The sequence below is a fragment of the Saccoglossus kowalevskii genome, chromosome 20 (genome assembly GCF_978046115.1).
Source record: "Saccoglossus kowalevskii chromosome 20, keSacKowa6.1, whole genome shotgun sequence".
Classification (NCBI taxonomy): Eukaryota; Metazoa; Hemichordata; class Enteropneusta; family Harrimaniidae; genus Saccoglossus; species Saccoglossus kowalevskii.
The window spans coordinates 949,187-971,382 of record NC_140660.1 but is presented as its reverse complement, the minus strand read 5'-3'; the positions used below and the strand labels follow the sequence as shown (position 1 = coordinate 971,382).

General features: G+C 37.6%; 1 protein-coding gene across 1 annotated transcript in view; it reads right to left on the bottom strand.

Annotated features, from left to right (window-relative positions):
* Positions 1 to 22,196, bottom strand: part of LOC100370065 (dynactin subunit 6-like) — a 41,101-nt gene that overhangs the window by 1,429 nt on the left and 17,476 nt on the right. Inside the window, exons 3-5 of the mRNA XM_085494347.1 lie at positions 5,403 to 5,508; positions 3,103 to 3,182; positions 1,137 to 1,184 (exon numbers count right to left, since the gene is read on the bottom strand). Coding sequence (XP_085350473.1) covers positions 1,137 to 1,184; positions 3,103 to 3,182; positions 5,403 to 5,508 — 234 coding nt within the window. The remainder of the gene's footprint in view (positions 1 to 1,136; positions 1,185 to 3,102; positions 3,183 to 5,402; positions 5,509 to 22,196) is intronic.

The window sequence follows — 22,196 nt, the reverse complement described above, 5'->3', positions numbered from 1 at the left end:
AAGAACCTTGGTTAAGGTCCACATGTGCTTGTGTTTGACCGAGCCTGGTTGACGCCAGGATAGCACATTAAATTGCCATTTGATAGGAAGATGGTCGCACAGCCCTGTCATGTAGTCCCAAACAGGAAATGACTTCTGTTTCAAAATGCACTATGCGTCAGCACTAGCACTTGCAATTTGCACATACAAAGAAAAGTCAGGAGAGACAACAGTGACATTCAATGTCCGGAACTGTCGCCTGGCACAAAAACAAAAACTCACATCAAGTATTAATGTGTGCACAACACAATCGTCACGGATACCAAATCTTTTCCAGGCACTAACATTTTTCAGTAGTAGCCAAATTCAACAATTAAGTTTACAAATTATTGTAAAATACTTTATTTTCGCTCAAGAAATTATTCAGTGAAAATAAAATGCAGCGAATATACTTTTTTCTCTATATGTTAACTCATCAAAAATCATCGCGAATAAATTACATACAAAATTCCCCAAAAGTCTTTTCAGCGAAAATTAATTTCAGCTAAAATAAAGTATTTTACAGTATTTTGTTTTTTAATACACAAATTTGCCTCCATCACAAATTAAGCCAAAACATTAATTTATTTATATTATCACACTTCTGTAAGAATCCACTCAACCTCATGGAATGTTACAATGACACTACCAACTATTTGGTAACTATGGTAACCTAGCTTACTTTCAGACAAATTTGTTAATTTCGATCCCTGGTCATCATCCCTGGTAATTCAAGTACATGTACTGTAAAATACTTTATTTTAGCTGGAATTAATTTTTGATTAAAAGACTTTTTAGGTGTTTTATATGAGATATATTTTCACTGAGTTTTAATGAATGTAAAATATAAAAAAAAGGTATATTCACTGGATTTTATTTTCACTGCATCACTCCTTCAGCAAAAATAAATTCCAAGAGAAAATAAATGATTTTAGAGTAATCTATTAGATAGTACAGACATTTAAATTCACTATTTTGATCATATTCACTGATTGTAGGTTCATAAAAACCATGTGATTTGTGTTCTATTGTTCATCCGAATTTAATTTAGTCAATTTTACTTATCAACAAAAATATTTAAATTAAAACATCATGAATAATTAATGCGGTAGATTTACCTTTAGCTTCTACTATGTTGTTATTACCCACTTTGATGGCTTCACATCCTGAATGGTTAGTTAAGAAAAACAATGGCTGTCAGTCGGCCATTTCAAGGCTCAGAAAAATCTGTGATGAGTTATGACATTGTTGTTGTGAATATTTAAATTTCAACAAAAAAGCCACCATAGTAGCATCATCTTCAATCAAACTACCATATGATTTGACATGGACATGTATTCACTTACCTTTTTTTATTTTACATTCAACTTGTCAAAAATCAGGGAAAATATATTCCATACAAAATTTGATCCAATTGTGATACAAATTGCCATGAACATGTATCATTACATGCATAATAAGTACAAAGTTTTAATGAGACCATTTTTTCAAATAAAAAAAAATGGCCACCGGCCTGCCATCTCGGACTTGATCACAGAACAAATGGATGCGTATCAAAATATGTATCTACCTAATTTGATTGAAAACTGACAAAGCATGTCCAAGATAGTGCATTTGCAAAAAAAAGGTGGCTGCCAGTCAGCCATTTTGGATCGAATCAGTAAACCAGTGCATTTGCATATATTCCCTGTAAAGTAATAGGGTTCAAGAATATTGTGACATAAATTGTAAGTGAAAAGTACAGAGCCCTGGCTGTGTGCGCACATGTTTGGATACTTTGCAACAACCCATTGCACATGTTTATTTTTAAGACTGCTGATACAGTCACGGGAGTGTGTTGACAGCAGAAGTTGAGATACATACATCCTGTCTCTCCCTGTGCATAATGGTATGTCTCAGACAGTGACATGGTGATTGTGAAATACCTTGGAATGTGCTGAGCCCAGTCTTGTTGGCAATGAAAATAGATATGACATCATTGACCCGAGTCTCCTACTTTAAATTGGTAGAGCTTGGATTAAGAGTGGTTTATTCCACTACCAAAATTGGCATCCTCTGTACACTGATTTGTCGGCTATTTCGAGATAAACAATCATTTCGTTATATACATTTTATTAATTGCATGGCCATAAATTAGCTAGGGTATTTAAGTTGAGCCATAAGGGGAAATCTTTAGTCAGGAAGGTGACCTGACTTGATCCTGTAACATCCGGTGATGCTGATTCCTGACTCCAGTGAGCTGTACCCTATACAGGGGTACATATGCAGACGTGCTGTGCAGTAATCCCTGCTGATCAACAGGAACCACTGAAGCTCACTGCCTGAACTACTCCCGTTGTACCAGTGCTACCAGTAGCAGCAGATAGCAGTGCAGTTGCCGATACTCCCTGGACACAGAGCACGAGTTTAAATTGTAGTGCAGCTGCTTCGACAGTGTGCCAGATACGAAGGAACGCAATATTGCACATTGCTGTCCAATGGAGAGTGGAGTGTTCCCTGCAGCATCGATCAAGTCTCTAATTTATTTTATTTTACAGTGTATCCCCCTCCCTGCTGGTTCCATTGACCAGCATCCCTGTTATTTGTTTATTAAAGTACAGGAAACCGTATATATTGTGTTGTGTTAATTTGTTATAATCTTTACTGGTATATTTCTTTCTCTGCACAGTCTCAGTTGTGGTGATATACATTCACCAAACGATCCCCACCCCGTGACAGCATACGAGCTGAGAGGAAGGAGACTTATAAGATAAGCACGCTACCAAAGACAAAGACTATTAGACCGGTATTAAAGACAAGCTCCCCGATCCTGAATACGGTGTAGCCTCATAAAGGCCCCCCGCATTTAACGTCACAATATGAAGGACAGGGAATGAACTACAAGTCCTTGTTTCAAATTTTGTTCAAATGGGGACAAATAAAACGGAGGTTCTTAAGATAATAAACAGATCATTCAAAACCTGTCAACAAACAAGCTGGTCTTTGCTTGGTCTGACTGTGAAGTATGAGGGTTGGGCAGCCAATCAAATGAGGTTTATCTTAGATATTATACTATAACAAAGTCTCTCAAAATCGAAAGGATACGGCAGCCAGCTTCAAATACATTATAAGATCCTATCGTCATAGTAACCCCAATATTCTTGTCATTCTTGTTATCTGGTTTTCTGAAGAAAAAAAATATAAAAGATAAATATACCATTTGAATAATTCTTGCCCTCAATGAGTATAGATGGGTGTATGCAGGATTCAAATCAGGATGACAACAGATTTCATCTTAACAAATGGGTACAGATGGGTGTATGTCACTCAAATCAGGATGACAACAGATTCCATCTTAACAAATGGGTACAGATGGGTGTATGTCACTCAAATCAGGATGACAACAGATTTCATCTGAACAAATGGGTACAGATAGGTGTATGTCACTCAAATCATGATTACTACAGACTTCATCTGAACAAATGGGTACAGATGGGTGTATGTCACTCAAATCAAGGTTACTACAAATTTCATCTTAACAAATGGGTATAGATGGGTGTATGTCACTCAAATCAGGATGACAACAGATATCATCTGAACAAATGGGTACAGATGGGTGTATGTCACTCAAATCAGGGTCACTACAGATTTCATCTTAACAAATAGGTATAGATCATGGGTGTATGTCATTCAAATCAGGATGACAACAGATTTCATCTGAACAAATGAGTGAAGACAGGAGTATGTCACTCAGATCAGGATTACCGATACTACAGAGTTCATTTTAACAAATGGGTACAGATGGGTGTATGTTTCTCAAATCAGAATTAGTAAAGATTTCATCTTAACAAATGGGTATAGATGGGTGCATGTCACGCAAATCTGGATTTGTTATGATTTCATTTTAACAAATGGGTACAGATGGGTGTATGTTGCTCAATACAGATTCCATCTTAACAAATGGGTGAAGACGGGAGTACGTATGTCACTAAAATAAGGGTTACCGATACTACGAAGTTCATCTTAACAAATGGGTACAGATGGGTGTATGTTTCGCAAATCAGGATTAGTACAGATTTCATCTTAACAAATGGGTATAGATGGGTGTATGTCACTCAAATCAGGATTAGTACAGATTTCATCTTAATAAATGGGTGATGACGGGAGTATGTCACTAAAATACGGATTACCGATACTACAGAGTTCATTTTAAAAAATGCGTACAGATGGGTGTATGTCACTCAGATCAGGATTAGTACAGATTTTATCTTAATAAATGGGTGAAGACGAGAGTATGTCACTAAAATAAGGATTACGGATACTACAAAGCTAATTTCAACAAATGGGTAAAGATGGGTGTATGTTTCTCAAATCAGGATTAGTACAGATTTCATCTTAACAAATGGGTGAAGATGGGTATATGTCACTAAAATAAAGATTACCGATACTACAGAGTTCATTTTAACAAATGGGTACAGATGGGTGTATGTCACTAAAATCAGGATTAGTACAGATTTCATCTTAACAAATGGGTGAAGACGGGTGTATGTCATTCAAATCAGAATTAGTACAGATTTCATCTTAACAAATGGGTGAAGACGGGTGTATGTCACTCAAATAAGGATTAGTACAGATTTCATTTTAATAAATGGGTGAAGACGGGTGTATGTCACTCAGATCAGAATTAGTACAGATTTCATCCTAACAAATGGGTGAAGACGGGTGTATGTCACTCAAATCAGGATTAGTACAGATTTCATTTTAATAAATGGGTGAAGACGGGTTTATGTCATTCAAATCAGGATTAGTACAGATTTCATTTTAACAAATGGGTGAAGACGGGTGTATGTCACTCAAATAAGGATTAGTACAGATTTCATTTTAATAAATGGGTGAAGATGGGTGTATGTCACTCAAACAAGGATTAGTACAGATTTCATTTTAATAAATGGGTGAAGACGGGTTTATGTCATTCAAATCAGGATTAGTACAGATTTCATTTTAACAAATGGGTGAAGACGGGTGTATGTCACTCAAATAAGGATTAGTACAGATTTCATTTTAATAAATGGGTGAAGATGGGTGTATGTCACTCAAATAAGGATTAGTACAGATTTCATCTTAACAAATGGGTGAAGACGGGAGTATGTCACTCAGATCAGGATTAGTACAGATTTCAACTTAACAAATGGGTGAAGACAGGTGTATGTCGCTCAAATCATGGTTACTACACTAGTAATTACCGCCAACGACTTTTTCTATACCTTCAAAACTCCAACAAATATCTAATTAAAGCTTGGTAATCTCACAAAATCCTCATCTTTGTTTATATGAGACTCATATCTCGCGCATGCGCGATGCGACAACTAACACCTTCAGGCTTTCAACCAGGACTAAGAACTTACGGATTAATAATTAGCGCTTGTTCTTCTATAAGATTACTTTCACCAATCACGATCGGACCACCCTCTGCTATAATCCTGGCTTTTGGATGGATCACAGTACGTGGCCCTGAAATGAAATAGCAAGTAGTCATTAACATCAAAAAAACTATCAATGACCAGCTTCAACGCAGACAACGTAGCAGTCTTACCTATTGTTACGTCTCCTTTGATTTCAGCTTCAACACAGACAACATAACAGTCTTACCTATTGTTATGTCTCCTTTGATTTCAGCTTCAACGCAGACAACATAACAGTCTTACCTATTGTTATGTCTCCTTTGATTTCAGCTTCAACACAGACAACATAACAGTCTTACCTATTGTTATGTCTCCTTTGATTTCAGCTTCAACGCAGACAACATAACAGTCTTACCTATTGTTACGTCTCCTTTGATTTCAGCTTCAACGCAGACAACATAACAGTCTTACCTATTGTTATGTCTCCTTTGATTTCAGCTTCAACACAGACAACATAACAGTCTTACCTATTGTTATGTCTCCTTTGATTTCAGCTTCAACACAGACAACATAACAGTCTTACCTATTGTTATGTCTCCTTTGATTTCAGCTTCAACGCAGACAACATAACATTTTTACCTATTGTTACGTCTCCTTTGATTTCAGCTTCAACACAGACAACATAACAGTCTTACCTATTGTTATGTCTCCTTTGACTTCAGCTTCAACACAGACAACATAACAGTCTTACCTATTGTTATGTCTCCTTTGATTTCAGCTTCAACGCAGACAACATAACATTCTTACCTATTGTTACGTCTCCTTTGATTTCAGCTTCAACACAGACAACATAACAGTCTTACCTATTGTTACGTCTCCTTTGATTTCAGCTTCAACACAGACAACATAACAGTCTTACCTATTGTTACGTCTCCTTTGATTTCAGCTTCAACGCAGACAACATAACAGTCTTACCTATTGTTACGTCTCCTTTGATTTCAGCTTCAACGCAGACAACATAACAGTCTTACCCATTGTTACGTCTCCTTTGATTTCAGCTTCAACGCAGACAACATAACAGTCTTACCTATTGTTACGTCTCCTTTGATTTCAGCTTCAACGCAGACAACATAACAGTCTTACCTATTGTTATGTCTCCTTTGATTTCAGCTTCAACGCAGACAACATAACAGTCTTACCTATTGTTACGTCTCCTTTGATTTCAGCTTCAACACAGACAACATAACAGTCTTACCTATTGTTACGTCTCCTTTGATTTCAGCTTCAACGCAGACAACATAACAGTCTTACCTATTGTTATGTCTCCTTTGATTATAGCTTCAACGCAGACAACACAACAGTCTTACCTATTGTTACGTCTCTTTTGACTTCAGCTTCAACGCAGACAACATAACAGTCTTACCTATTGTTACGTCTCCTTTGACTTCAGCTTCAACGCAGACAACATAACAGTCTTACCTATTGTTATGTCCCCTTTGATTTCAGCTTCAACGCAGACAACATAACAGTCTTACCTATTGTTACATCTCCTTTGACTTCAGCTTCAACACAGACAACATAACAGTCTTACCTATTGTTATGTCTCCTTTGATTTCAGCTTCAACACAGACAACATAACAGTCTTACCTATTGTTACGTCTCCTTTGATTTCAGCTTCAACACAGACAACATAACAGTCTTATCTATTGTTATGTCTCCTTTGACTTCAACTTCAACGCAGACAACATCACAGTCTTACCTATTGTTACATCTCCTTTGATTTCAGCTTCAACACAGACAACATAACAGTCTTACCTATTGTTACGTCACCTTTGACTTCAGCTTCAACGCAGACAACATAACAGTCTTACCTATTGTTATGTCTCCTTTGACTTCAGCTTCAACGCAGACAACATAACAATCTTACCTATTGTTACGTCTCCTTTGATTTCAGCTTCAACACAGACAACATAACAGTCTTACCTATTGTTATGTCTCCTTTGATTATAGCTTCAACGCAGACAACATAAGTCTTACCTATTGTTACATCTCCTTTGATTTCAGCTTCAACACAGACAACATAACAGTCTTACCTATTGTTATGTCTCCTTTGATTTCAGCTTCAACACAGACAACATAACAGTCTTACCTATTGTTATGTCTCCTTTGATTTCAGCTTCAACGCAGACAACATAACATTTTTACCTATTGTTACGTCTCCTTTGATTTCAGCTTCAACACAGACAACATAACAGTCTTACCTATTGTTATGTCTCCTTTGACTTCAGCTTCAACACAGACAACATAACAGTCTTACCTATTGTTATGTCTCCTTTGATTTCAGCTTCAACGCAGACAACATAACAGTCTTACCTATTGTTATGTCTCCTTTGATTTCAGCTTCAACACAGACAACATAACAGTCTTACCTATTGTTATGTCTCCTATGATTTCAGCTTCAACGCAGACAACATAACAGTCTTACCTATTGTTACGTCTCCTTTGATTTCAGCTTCAACGCAGACAACATAACAGTCTTACCTATTGTTATGTCTCCTTTGATTTCAGCTTCAACACAGACAACATAACAGTCTTACCTATTGTTATGTCTCCTTTGATTTCAGCTTCAACACAGACAACATAACAGTCTTACCTATTGTTATGTCTCCTTTGATTTCAGCTTCAACGCAGACAACATAACATTTTTACCTATTGTTACGTCTCCTTTGATTTCAGCTTCAACACAGACAACATAACAGTCTTACCTATTGTTATGTCTCCTTTGACTTCAGCTTCAACACAGACAACATAACAGTCTTACCTATTGTTATGTCTCCTTTGATTTCAGCTTCAACGCAGACAACATAACATTCTTACCTATTGTTACGTCTCCTTTGATTTCAGCTTCAACACAGACAACATAACAGTCTTACCTATTGTTACGTCTCCTTTGATTTCAGCTTCAACACAGACAACATAACAGTCTTACCTATTGTTACGTCTCCTTTGATTTCAGCTTCAACGCAGACAACATAACAGTCTTACCTATTGTTACGTCTCCTTTGATTTCAGCTTCAACGCAGACAACATAACAGTCTTACCCATTGTTACGTCTCCTTTGATTTCAGCTTCAACGCAGACAACATAACAGTCTTACCTATTGTTACGTCTCCTTTGATTTCAGCTTCAACGCAGACAACATAACAGTCTTACCTATTGTTATGTCTCCTTTGATTTCAGCTTCAACGCAGACAACATAACAGTCTTACCTATTGTTACGTCTCCTTTGATTTCAGCTTCAACACAGACAACATAACAGTCTTACCTATTGTTACGTCTCCTTTGATTTCAGCTTCAACGCAGACAACATAACAGTCTTACCTATTGTTATGTCTCCTTTGATTATAGCTTCAACGCAGACAACACAACAGTCTTACCTATTGTTACGTCTCTTTTGACTTCAGCTTCAACGCAGACAACATAACAGTCTTACCTATTGTTACGTCTCCTTTGACTTCAGCTTCAACGCAGACAACATAACAGTCTTACCTATTGTTATGTCCCCTTTGATTTCAGCTTCAACGCAGACAACATAACAGTCTTACCTATTGTTACATCTCCTTTGACTTCAGCTTCAACACAGACAACATAACAGTCTTACCTATTGTTATGTCTCCTTTGATTTCAGCTTCAACACAGACAACATAACAGTCTTACCTATTGTTACGTCTCCTTTGATTTCAGCTTCAACACAGACAACATAACAGTCTTATCTATTGTTATGTCTCCTTTGACTTCAACTTCAACGCAGACAACATCACAGTCTTACCTATTGTTACATCTCCTTTGATTTCAGCTTCAACACAGACAACATAACAGTCTTACCTATTGTTACGTCACCTTTGACTTCAGCTTCAACGCAGACAACATAACAGTCTTACCTATTGTTATGTCTCCTTTGACTTCAGCTTCAACGCAGACAACATAACAGTCTTACCTATTGTTACGTCTCCTTTGATTTCAGCTTCAACACAGACAACATAACAGTCTTACCTATTGTTATGTCTCCTTTGATTATAGCTTCAACGCAGACAACATAAGTCTTACCTATTGTTACATCTCCTTTGATTTCAGCTTCAACACAGACAACATAACAGTCTTACCTATTGTTATGTCTCCTTTGACTTCAGCTTCAACGCAGACAACATAACAGTCTTACCTATTGTTATGTCTCCTTTGACTTCAGCTTCAACGCAGACAACATAACAGTCTTACCTATTGTTACGTCTCCTTTGATTTCAGCTTCAACGCAGACAACATAACAGTCTTACCTATTGTTACGTCTCCTTTGATTTCAGCTTCAACACAGACAACATAATAGTCTTACCTATTGTTATGTCTCCTTTGACTTCAGCTTCAACGCAGACAACATAACAGTCTTACCTATTGTTATGTCTCCTTTGATTTTAGCTTCAACGCAGACAACATAACAGTCTTACCTATTGTTATGTCTCCTTTGACTTCAGCTTCAACGCATACAACATAACAGTCTTACCTATTGTTACGTCTCCTTTGACTTCAGCTTCAACGCAGACAACATAACAGTCTTACCTATTGTTATGTCCCCTTTGATTTCAGCTTCAACGCAGACAACATAACAGTCTTACCTATTGTTACATCTCCTTTGACTTCAGCTTCAACGCAGACAACATAACAGTCTTACCTATTGTTACGTCTCCTTTGATTTCAGCTTCAACGCAGACAACATAACAGTCTTACCTATTGTTATGTCCCCTTTGATTTCAGCTTCAACGCAGACAACATAACAGTCTTACCTATTGTTACGTCTCCTTTGACTTCAGCTTCAACGCAGACAACATAACAGTCTTACCTATTGTTACGTCTCCTTTGATTTCAGCTTCAACGCAGACAACATAACAGTCTTACCTATTGTTACGTCTCCTTTGACTTCAGCTTCAACGCAGACAACATAACAGTCTTACCTATTGTTATGTCCCCTTTGATTTCAGCTTCAACGCAGACAACATAACAGTCTTACCTATTGTTACGTCTCCTTTGACTTCAGCTTCAACGCAGACAACATAACAGTCTTACCTATTGTTACGTCTCCTTTGATTTCAGCTTCAACGCAGACAACATAACAGTCTTACCTATTGTTACGTCTCCTTTGATTTCAGCTTCAACACAGACAACATAACAGTCTTACCTATTGTTATGTCTCCTTTGATTTCAGCTTCAACACAGACAACATAACAGTCTTACCTATTGTTATGTCTCCTTTGATTTCAGCTTCAACGCAGACAACATAACATTTTTACCTATTGTTACGTCTCCTTTGATTTCAGCTTCAACACAGACAACATAACAGTCTTACCTATTGTTATGTCTCCTTTGACTTCAGCTTCAACACAGACAACATAACAGTCTTACCTATTGTTATGTCTCCTTTGATTTCAGCTTCAACGCAGACAACATAACAGTCTTACCTATTGTTATGTCTCCTTTGATTTCAGCTTCAACACAGACAACATAACAGTCTTACCTATTGTTATGTCTCCTATGATTTCAGCTTCAACGCAGACAACATAACAGTCTTACCTATTGTTACGTCTCCTTTGATTTCAGCTTCAACGCAGACAACATAACAGTCTTACCTATTGTTATGTCTCCTTTGATTTCAGCTTCAACACAGACAACATAACAGTCTTACCTATTGTTATGTCTCCTTTGATTTCAGCTTCAACACAGACAACATAACAGTCTTACCTATTGTTATGTCTCCTTTGATTTCAGCTTCAACGCAGACAACATAACATTTTTACCTATTGTTACGTCTCCTTTGATTTCAGCTTCAACACAGACAACATAACAGTCTTACCTATTGTTATGTCTCCTTTGACTTCAGCTTCAACACAGACAACATAACAGTCTTACCTATTGTTATGTCTCCTTTGATTTCAGCTTCAACGCAGACAACATAACATTCTTACCTATTGTTACGTCTCCTTTGATTTCAGCTTCAACACAGACAACATAACAGTCTTACCTATTGTTACGTCTCCTTTGATTTCAGCTTCAACACAGACAACATAACAGTCTTACCTATTGTTACGTCTCCTTTGATTTCAGCTTCAACGCAGACAACATAACAGTCTTACCTATTGTTACGTCTCCTTTGATTTCAGCTTCAACGCAGACAACATAACAGTCTTACCCATTGTTACGTCTCCTTTGATTTCAGCTTCAACGCAGACAACATAACAGTCTTACCTATTGTTACGTCTCCTTTGATTTCAGCTTCAACGCAGACAACATAACAGTCTTACCTATTGTTATGTCTCCTTTGATTTCAGCTTCAACGCAGACAACATAACAGTCTTACCTATTGTTACGTCTCCTTTGATTTCAGCTTCAACACAGACAACATAACAGTCTTACCTATTGTTACGTCTCCTTTGATTTCAGCTTCAACGCAGACAACATAACAGTCTTACCTATTGTTATGTCTCCTTTGATTATAGCTTCAACGCAGACAACACAACAGTCTTACCTATTGTTACGTCTCTTTTGACTTCAGCTTCAACGCAGACAACATAACAGTCTTACCTATTGTTACGTCTCCTTTGACTTCAGCTTCAACGCAGACAACATAACAGTCTTACCTATTGTTATGTCCCCTTTGATTTCAGCTTCAACGCAGACAACATAACAGTCTTACCTATTGTTACATCTCCTTTGACTTCAGCTTCAACACAGACAACATAACAGTCTTACCTATTGTTATGTCTCCTTTGATTTCAGCTTCAACACAGACAACATAACAGTCTTACCTATTGTTACGTCTCCTTTGATTTCAGCTTCAACACAGACAACATAACAGTCTTATCTATTGTTATGTCTCCTTTGACTTCAACTTCAACGCAGACAACATCACAGTCTTACCTATTGTTACATCTCCTTTGATTTCAGCTTCAACACAGACAACATAACAGTCTTACCTATTGTTACGTCACCTTTGACTTCAGCTTCAACGCAGACAACATAACAGTCTTACCTATTGTTATGTCTCCTTTGACTTCAGCTTCAACGCAGACAACATAACAGTCTTACCTATTGTTACGTCTCCTTTGATTTCAGCTTCAACACAGACAACATAACAGTCTTACCTATTGTTATGTCTCCTTTGATTATAGCTTCAACGCAGACAACATAAGTCTTACCTATTGTTACATCTCCTTTGATTTCAGCTTCAACACAGACAACATAACAGTCTTACCTATTGTTATGTCTCCTTTGACTTCAGCTTCAACGCAGACAACATAACAGTCTTACCTATTGTTATGTCTCCTTTGACTTCAGCTTCAACGCAGACAACATAACAGTCTTACCTATTGTTACGTCTCCTTTGATTTCAGCTTCAACGCAGACAACATAACAGTCTTACCTATTGTTACGTCTCCTTTGATTTCAGCTTCAACACAGACAACATAATAGTCTTACCTATTGTTATGTCTCCTTTGACTTCAGCTTCAACGCAGACAACATAACAGTCTTACCTATTGTTATGTCTCCTTTGATTTTAGCTTCAACGCAGACAACATAACAGTCTTACCTATTGTTATGTCTCCTTTGACTTCAGCTTCAACGCATACAACATAACAGTCTTACCTATTGTTACGTCTCCTTTGACTTCAGCTTCAACGCAGACAACATAACAGTCTTACCTATTGTTATGTCCCCTTTGATTTCAGCTTCAACGCAGACAACATAACAGTCTTACCTATTGTTACATCTCCTTTGACTTCAGCTTCAACGCAGACAACATAACAGTCTTACCTATTGTTACGTCTCCTTTGATTTCAGCTTCAACGCAGACAACATAACAGTCTTACCTATTGTTATGTCCCCTTTGATTTCAGCTTCAACGCAGACAACATAACAGTCTTACCTATTGTTACGTCTCCTTTGACTTCAGCTTCAACGCAGACAACATAACAGTCTTACCTATTGTTACGTCTCCTTTGATTTCAGCTTCAACGCAGACAACATAACAGTCTTACCTATTGTTACGTCTCCTTTGACTTCAGCTTCAACGCAGACAACATAACAGTCTTACCTATTGTTATGTCCCCTTTGATTTCAGCTTCAACGCAGACAACATAACAGTCTTACCTATTGTTACGTCTCCTTTGACTTCAGCTTCAACGCAGACAACATAACAGTCTTACCTATTGTTACGTCTCCTTTGATTTCAGCTTCAACGCAGACAACATAACAGTCTTACCTATTGTTACGTCTCCTTTGATTTCAGCTTCAACACAGACAACATAACAGTCTTACCTATTGTTATGTCTCCTTTGATTTCAGCTTCAACACAGACAACATAACAGTCTTACCTATTGTTACGTCTCCTTTGATTTCAGCTTCAACACAGACAACATAACAGTCTTACCTATTGTTATGTCTCCTTTGACTTCAGCTTCAACGCAGACAACATAACAGTCTTACCTATTGTTATGTCTCCTTTGATTTCAGCTTCAACACAGACAACATAACAGTCTTACCTATTGTTACGTCTCCTTTGATTTCAGCTTCAACGCAGACAACATAACAGTCTTACCTATTGTTATGTCTCCTTTGATTTCAGCTTCAACACAGACAACATAACAGTCTTACCTATTGGTACGTCTCCTTTGATTTCAGCTTCAACACAGACAACATAACAGTTTTACCTATTGTTATGTCTCCTTTGATTTCAGCTTCAACGCAGACAACATAAAAGTCTTACCTATTGTTACGTCTCCTTTGACTTCAGCTTCAACGCAGACAACATAACAGTCTTACCTATTGTTATGTCTCCTTTGACTTCAGCTTCAACACAGACAACATAACAGTCTTACCTATTGTTATGTCTCCTTTGATTATAGCTTCAACGCAGACAACATAAGTCTTACCTATTGTTACATCTCCTTTGATTTCAGCTTCAACACAGACAACATAACAGTCTTACCTATTGTTATGTCTCCTTTGACTTCAGCTTCAACGCAGACAACATAACAGTCTTACCTATTGTTATGTCTCCTTTGACTTCAGCTTCAACGCAGACAACATAACAGTCTTACCTATTGTTATGTCTCCTTTGATTTCAGCTTCAACGCAGACAACATAACAGTCTTACCTATTGTTATGTCTCCTTTGATTTCAGCTTCAACACAGACAACATAACAGTCTTACCTATTGTTATGTCTCCTTTGACTTCAGCTTCAACACAGACAACATAACAGTCTTACCTATTGTTATGTCCCCTTTGATTTCAGCTTCTACGCAGACAACATAACAGTCTTACCTATTGTTACGTCCCTTTGATATCAGCTTCAACGCAGACAACATAACAGTCTTACCTATTGTTACGTCTCCTTTGACTTCAGCTTCAACGCAGACAACATAACAGTCTTACCTATTGTTATGTCTCCTTTGATTTCAGCTTCAACGCAGACAACATAACAGTCTTACCTATTGTTATGTCTTCTTTGATTTCAGCTTCAACACAGACAACATAACATTCTTACCTATTGTTATGTCTCCTTAGACTTCAGCTTCAACACAGACAACATAACAGTCTTACCTATTGTTACGTCTCCTTTGATTTCAGCTTCAACACAGACAACATAACATTCTTACCTATTGTTATGTCTCCTTAGACTTCAGCTTCAACACAGACAACATAACAGTCTTACCTATTGTTATGTCTCCTTTGATTTCAGCTTCAACGCAGACAACATAACAGTCTTACCTATTGTTATGTCTTCTTTGATTTCAGCTTCAACACAGACAACATAACATTCTTACCTATTGTTATGTCTCCTTAGACTTCAGCTTCAACACAGACAACATAACAGTCTTACCTATTGTTACGTCTCCTTTGACTTCAGCTTCAACACAGACAACATAACAGTCTTACCTATTGTTATGTCTCCTTTGATTTCAGCTTCAACGCAGACAACATAACAGTCTTACCTATTGTTATGTCTCCTTTGACTTCAGCTTCAACACAGACAACATAACAGTCTTACCTATTGTTACGTCTCCTTTGATTTCAGCTTCAACACAGACAACATAACAGTCTTACCTATTGTTATGTCTCCTTTGATTTCAGCTTCAACGCAGACAACATAACAGTCTTACCTATTGTTACGTCTCCTTTGACTTCAGCTTCAACGCAGACAACATAACAGTCTTACCTATTGTTACGTCTCCTTTGACTTCAGCTTCAACACAGACAACATAACAGTCTTACCTATTGTTATGTCCCCTTTGATTTCAGCTTCAACGCAGACAACATAACAGTCTTACCTATTGTTACATCTCCTTTGATTTCAGCTTCAACACAGACAACCTAACAGTCTTAACTATTGTTATGTCTCCTTTGATTTCAGCTTCAACACAGACAACATAACAGTCTTACCTATTGTTACGTCTCCTTTGATTTCAGCTTCAACACAGACAACATAACAGTCTTACCTATTGTTATGTCTCCTTTGACTTCAGCTTCAACGCAGACAACATAACAGTCTTACCTATTGTTATGTCTCCTTTGATTTTAGCTTCAACACAGACAACATAACAGTCTTACCTATTGTTATGTCTCCTTTGATTTCAGCTTCAACGCAGACAACATAACAGTCTTACCTATTGTTACGTCTCCTTTGATTTCAGCTTCAACGCAGACAACATAACAGTCTTACCTATTGTTACATCTCCTTTGACTTCAGCTTCAACACAGACAACATAACAGTCTTACCTATTGTTATGTCTCCTTTGATTTCAGCTTCAACGCAGACAACATAACAGTCTTACCTATGGTTACGTCTCCTTTGATTTCAGCTTCAACACAGACAACATAACAGTCTTACCTATTGTTATGTCTCCTTTGACTTCAGCTTCAACACAGACAACATAACAGTCTTACCTATTGTTATGTCTCCTTTGATTTCAGCTTCAACGCAGACAACATAACAGTCTTACCTATTGTTATGTCTCCTTTGATTTCAGCTTCAACACAGACAACATAACAGTCTTACCTATTGTTATGTCTCCTTTGACTTCAGCTTCAACGCAGACAACATAACAGTCTTACCTATTGTTATGTCTCCTTTGATTTCAGCTTCAACGCAGACAACATAACAGTCTTACCTATTGTTATGTCTCCTTTGATTTCAGCTTCAACGCAGACAACATAACAGTCTTACCTATTGTTACGTCTCCTTTGACTTCAGCTTCAACGCAGACAACATAACAGTCTTACCTATTGTTACGTCTCCTTTGACTTCAGCTTCAACGCAGACAACATAACAGTCTTACCTATTGTTACGTCTCCTTTGACTTCAGCTTCAACGCAGACAACATAACAGTCTTACCTATTGTTATGTCCCCTTTGATTTCAGCTTCAACGCAGACAACATAACAGTCTTACCTATTGTTACGTCTCCTTTGATTTCAGCTTCAACACAGACAACATAACAGTCTCACCTATTGTTATGTCTCCTTTGACTTCAGCTTCAACGCAGACAACATAACAGTCTTACCTATTGTTATGTCTCCTTTGACTTCAGCTTCAACGCAGACAACATAACAGTCTTACCTATTGTTAAATCTCCTTTGATTTCAGCTTCAACACAGACAACATAACAGTCTTACCTATTGTTATGTCTCCTTTGACTTCAGCGTCAACGCAGACAACATAACAGTCTTACCTATTGTTACGTCTCCTTTGACTTCAGCTTCAACGCAGACAACATAACAGTCTTACCTATTGTTACGTCTCCTTTGACTTCAGCTTCAACGCAGACAACATAACAGTCTTACCTATTGTTACGTCTCCTTTGATTTCAGCTTCAACGCAGACAACATAACAGTCTTACCTATTGTTACGTCCCTTTGATTTCAGCTTCAACGCAGACAACATAACAGTCTTACCTATTGTTATGTCTCCTTTGATTTTAGCTTCAACACAGACAACATAACAGTGTTACCTATTGTTATGTCTCCTTTGACTTCAGCTTCAACGCAGACAACATAACAGTCTTACCTATTGTTATGTCTCCTTTGATTTCAGCTTCAACGCAGACAACATAACAGTCTTACCTATTGTTACATCTCCTTTGACTTCAGCTTCAACGCAGACAACATAACAGTCTTACCTATTGTTATGTCTCCTTTGATTTCAGCTTCAACGCAGACAACATAACAGTCTTACCTATTGTTATGTCTCCTTTGATTTCAGCTTCAACGCAGACAACATAACAGTCTTACCTATTGTTACATCTCCTTTGACTTCAGCTTCAACGCAGACAACATAACAGTCTTACCTATTGTTATGTCTCCTTTGACTTCAGCTTCAACGCAGACAACATAACAGTCTTACCTATTGTTACGTCTCCTTTGACTTCAGCTTCAACGCAGACAACATAACAGTCTTACCTATTGTTACGTCTCCTTTGATTTCAGCTTCAACACAGACAACATAACAGTCTTACCTATTGTTACATCTCCTTTGATTTCAGCTTCAACGCAGACAACATAACAGTCTTACCTATTGTTACGTCTCCTTTGATTTCAGCTTCAACACAGACAACATAACAGTCTTACCTATTGTTATGTCTCCTTTGACTTCAGCTTCAACGCAGACAACATAACAGTCTTACCTATTGTTACGTCTCCTTTGATTTCAGCTTCAACACAGACAACATAATAGTCTTACCTATTGTTATGTCTCCTTTGACTTCAGCTTCAACGCAGACAACATAACAGTCTTACCTATTGTTATGTCTCCTTTGATTTTAGCTTCAACGCAGACAACATAACAGTCTTACCTATTGTTATGTCTCCTTTGACTTCAGCTTCAACGCATACAACATAACAGTCTTACCTATTGTTACGTCTCCTTTGACTTCAGCTTCAACGCAGACAACATAACAGTCTTACCTATTGTTATGTCCCCTTTGATTTCAGCTTCAACGCAGACAACATAACAGTCTTACCTATTGTTACATCTCCTTTGACTTCAGCTTCAACGCAGACAACATAACAGTCTTACCTATTGTTACGTCTCCTTTGATTTCAGCTTCAACGCAGACAACATAACAGTCTTACCTATTGTTATGTCCCCTTTGATTTCAGCTTCAACGCAGACAACATAACAGTCTTACCTATTGTTACGTCTCCTTTGACTTCAGCTTCAACGCAGACAACATAACAGTCTTACCTATTGTTACGTCTCCTTTGATTTCAGCTTCAACGCAGACAATATAACAGTCTTACCTATTGTTACGTCTCCTTTGACTTCAGCTTCAACGCAGACAACATAACAGTCTTACCTATTGTTATGTCCCCTTTGATTTCAGCTTCAACGCAGACAACATAACAGTCTTACCTATTGTTACTTCTCCTTTGACTTCAGCTTCAACGCAGACAACATAACAGTCTTACCTATTGTTACGTCTCCTTTGATTTCAGCTTCAACGCAGACAACATAACAGTCTTACCTATTGTTACGTCTCCTTTGATTTCAGCTTCAACACAGACAACATATCAGTCTTACCTATTGTTATGTCTCCTTTGATTTCAGCTTCAACACAGACAACATAACAGTCTTACCTATTGTTACGTCTCCTTTGATTTCAGCTTCAACACAGACAACATAACAGTCTTACCTATTGTTATGTCTCCTTTGACTTCAGCTTCAACGCAGACAACATAACAGTCTTACCTATTGTTATGTCTCCTTTGATTTCAGCTTCAACACAGACAACATAACAGTCTTACCTATTGTTACGTCTCCTTTGATTTCAGCTTCAACGCAGACAACATAACAGTCTTACCTATTGTTATGTCTCCTTTGATTTCAGCTTCAACACAGACAACATAACAGTCTTACCTATTGTTACGTCTCCTTTGATTTCAGCTTCAACACAGACAACATAACAGTTTTACCTATTGTTATGTCTCCTTTGATTTCAGCTTCAACGCAGACAACATAACAGTCTTACCTATTGTTACGTCTCCTTTGACTTCAGCTTCAACGCAGACAACATAACAGTCTTACCTATTGTTATGTCTCCTTTGACTTCAGCTTCAACACAGACAACATAACAGTCTTACCTATTGTTATGTCTCCTTTGATTATAGCTTCAACGCAGACAACATAAGTCTTACCTATTGTTACATCTCCTTTGATTTCAGCTTCAACACAGACAACATAACAGTCTTACCTATTGTTATGTCTCCTTTGACTTCAGCTTCAACGCAGACAACATAACAGTCTTACCTATTGTTATGTCTCCTTTGACTTCAGCTTCAACGCAGACAACATAACAGTCTTACCTATTGTTATGTCTCCTTTGATTTCAGCTTCAACGCAGACAACATAACAGTCTTACCTATTGTTATGTCTCCTTTGATTTCAGCTTCAACACAGACAACATAACAGTCTTACCTATTGTTATGTCTCCTTTGACTTCAGCTTCAACACAGACAACATAACAGTCTTACCTATTGTTATGTCCCCTTTGATTTCAGCTTCAACGCAGACAACATAACAGTCTTACCTATTGTTACGTCCCTTTGATATCAGCTTCAACGCAGACAACATAACAGTCTTACCTATTGTTACGTCTCCTTTGACTTCAGCTTCAACGCAGACAACATAACAGTCTTACCTATTGTTATGTCTCCTTTGATTTCAGCTTCAACGCAGACAACATAACAGTCTTACCTATTGTTATGTCTTCTTTGATTTCAGCTTCAACACAGACAACATAACATTCTTACCTATTGTTATGTCTCCTTAGACTTCAGCTTCAACACAGACAACATAACAGTCTTACCTATTGTTACGTCTCCTTTGATTTCAGCTTCAACACAGACAACATAACATTCTTACCTATTGTTATGTCTCCTTAGACTTCAGCTTCAACACAGACAACATAACAGTCTTACCTATTGTTATGTCTCCTTTGATTTCAGCTTCAACGCAGACAACATAACAGTCTTACCTATTGTTATGTCTTCTTTGATTTCAGCTTCAACACAGACAACATAACATTCTTACCTATTGTTATGTCTCCTTAGACTTCAGCTTCAACACAGACAACATAACAGTCTTACCTATTGTTACATCTCCTTTGACTTCAGCTTCAACACAGACAACATAACAGTCTTACCTATTGTTATGTCTCCTTTGATTTCAGCTTCAACGCAGACAACATAACAGTCTTACCTATTGTTATGTCTCCTTTGACTTCAGCTTCAACACAGACAACATAACAGTCTTACCTATTGTTACGTCTCCTTTGATTTCAGCTTCAACACAGACAACATAACAGTCTTACCTATTGTTATGTCTCCTTTGATTTCAGCTTCAACGCAGACAACATAACAGTCTTACCTATTGTTACGTCTCCTTTGACTTCAGCTTCAACGCAGACAACATAACAGTCTTACCTATTGTTACGTCTCCTTTGACTTCAGCTTCAACACAGACAACATAACAGTCTTACCTATTGTTATGTCCCCTTTGATTTCAGCTTCAACGCAGACAACATAACAGTCTTACCTATTGTTACATCTCCTTTGATTTCAGCTTCAACACAGACAACCTAACAGTCTTAACTATTGTTATGTCTCCTTTGATTTCAGCTTCAACACAGACAACATAACAGTCTTACCTATTGTTACATCTCCTTTGATTTCAGCTTCAACACAGACAACATAACAGTCTTACCTATTGTTATGTCTCCTTTGACTTCAGCTTCAACGCAGACAACATAACAGTCTTACCTATTGTTATGTCTCCTTTGATTTTAGCTTCAACACAGACAACATAACAGTCTTACCTATTGTTATGTCTCCTTTGATTTCAGCTTCAACGCAGACAACATAACAGTCTTACCTATTGTTACGTCTCCTTTGATTTCAGCTTCAACGCAGACAACATAACAGTCTTACCTATTGTTACATCTCCTTTGACTTCAGCTTCAACACAGACAACATAACAGTCTTACCTATTGTTATGTCTCCTTTGACTTCAGCTTCAACGCAGACAACATAACAGTCTTACCTATTGTTATGTCTCCTTTGATTTCAGCTTCAACGCAGACAACATAACAGTCTTACCTATTGTTATGTCTCCTTTGATTTCAGCTTCAACGCAGACAACATAACAGTCTTACCTATTGTTACGTCTCCTTTGACTTCAGCTTCAACGCAGACAACATAACAGTCTTACCTATTGTTACGTCTCCTTTGACTTCAGCTTCAACGCAGACAACATAACAGTCTTACCTATTGTTACGTCTCCTTTGACTTCAGCTTCAACGCAGACAACATAACAGTCTTACCTATTGTTATGTCCCCTTTGATTTCAGCTTCAACGCAGACAACATAACAGTCTTACCTATTGTTACGTCTCCTTTGATTTCAGCTTCAACACAGACAACATAACAGTCTCACCTATTGTTATGTCTCCTTTGACTTCAGCTTCAACGCAGACAACATAACAGTCTTACCTATTGTTATGTCTCCTTTGACTTCAGCTTCAACGCAGACAACATAACAGTCTTACCTATTGTTAAATCTCCTTTGATTTCAGCTTCAACACAGACAACATAACAGTCTTACCTATTGTTATGTCTCCTTTGACTTCAGCGTCAACGCAGACAACATAACAGTCTTACCTATTGTTACGTCTCCTTTGACTTCAGCTTCAACGCAGACAAC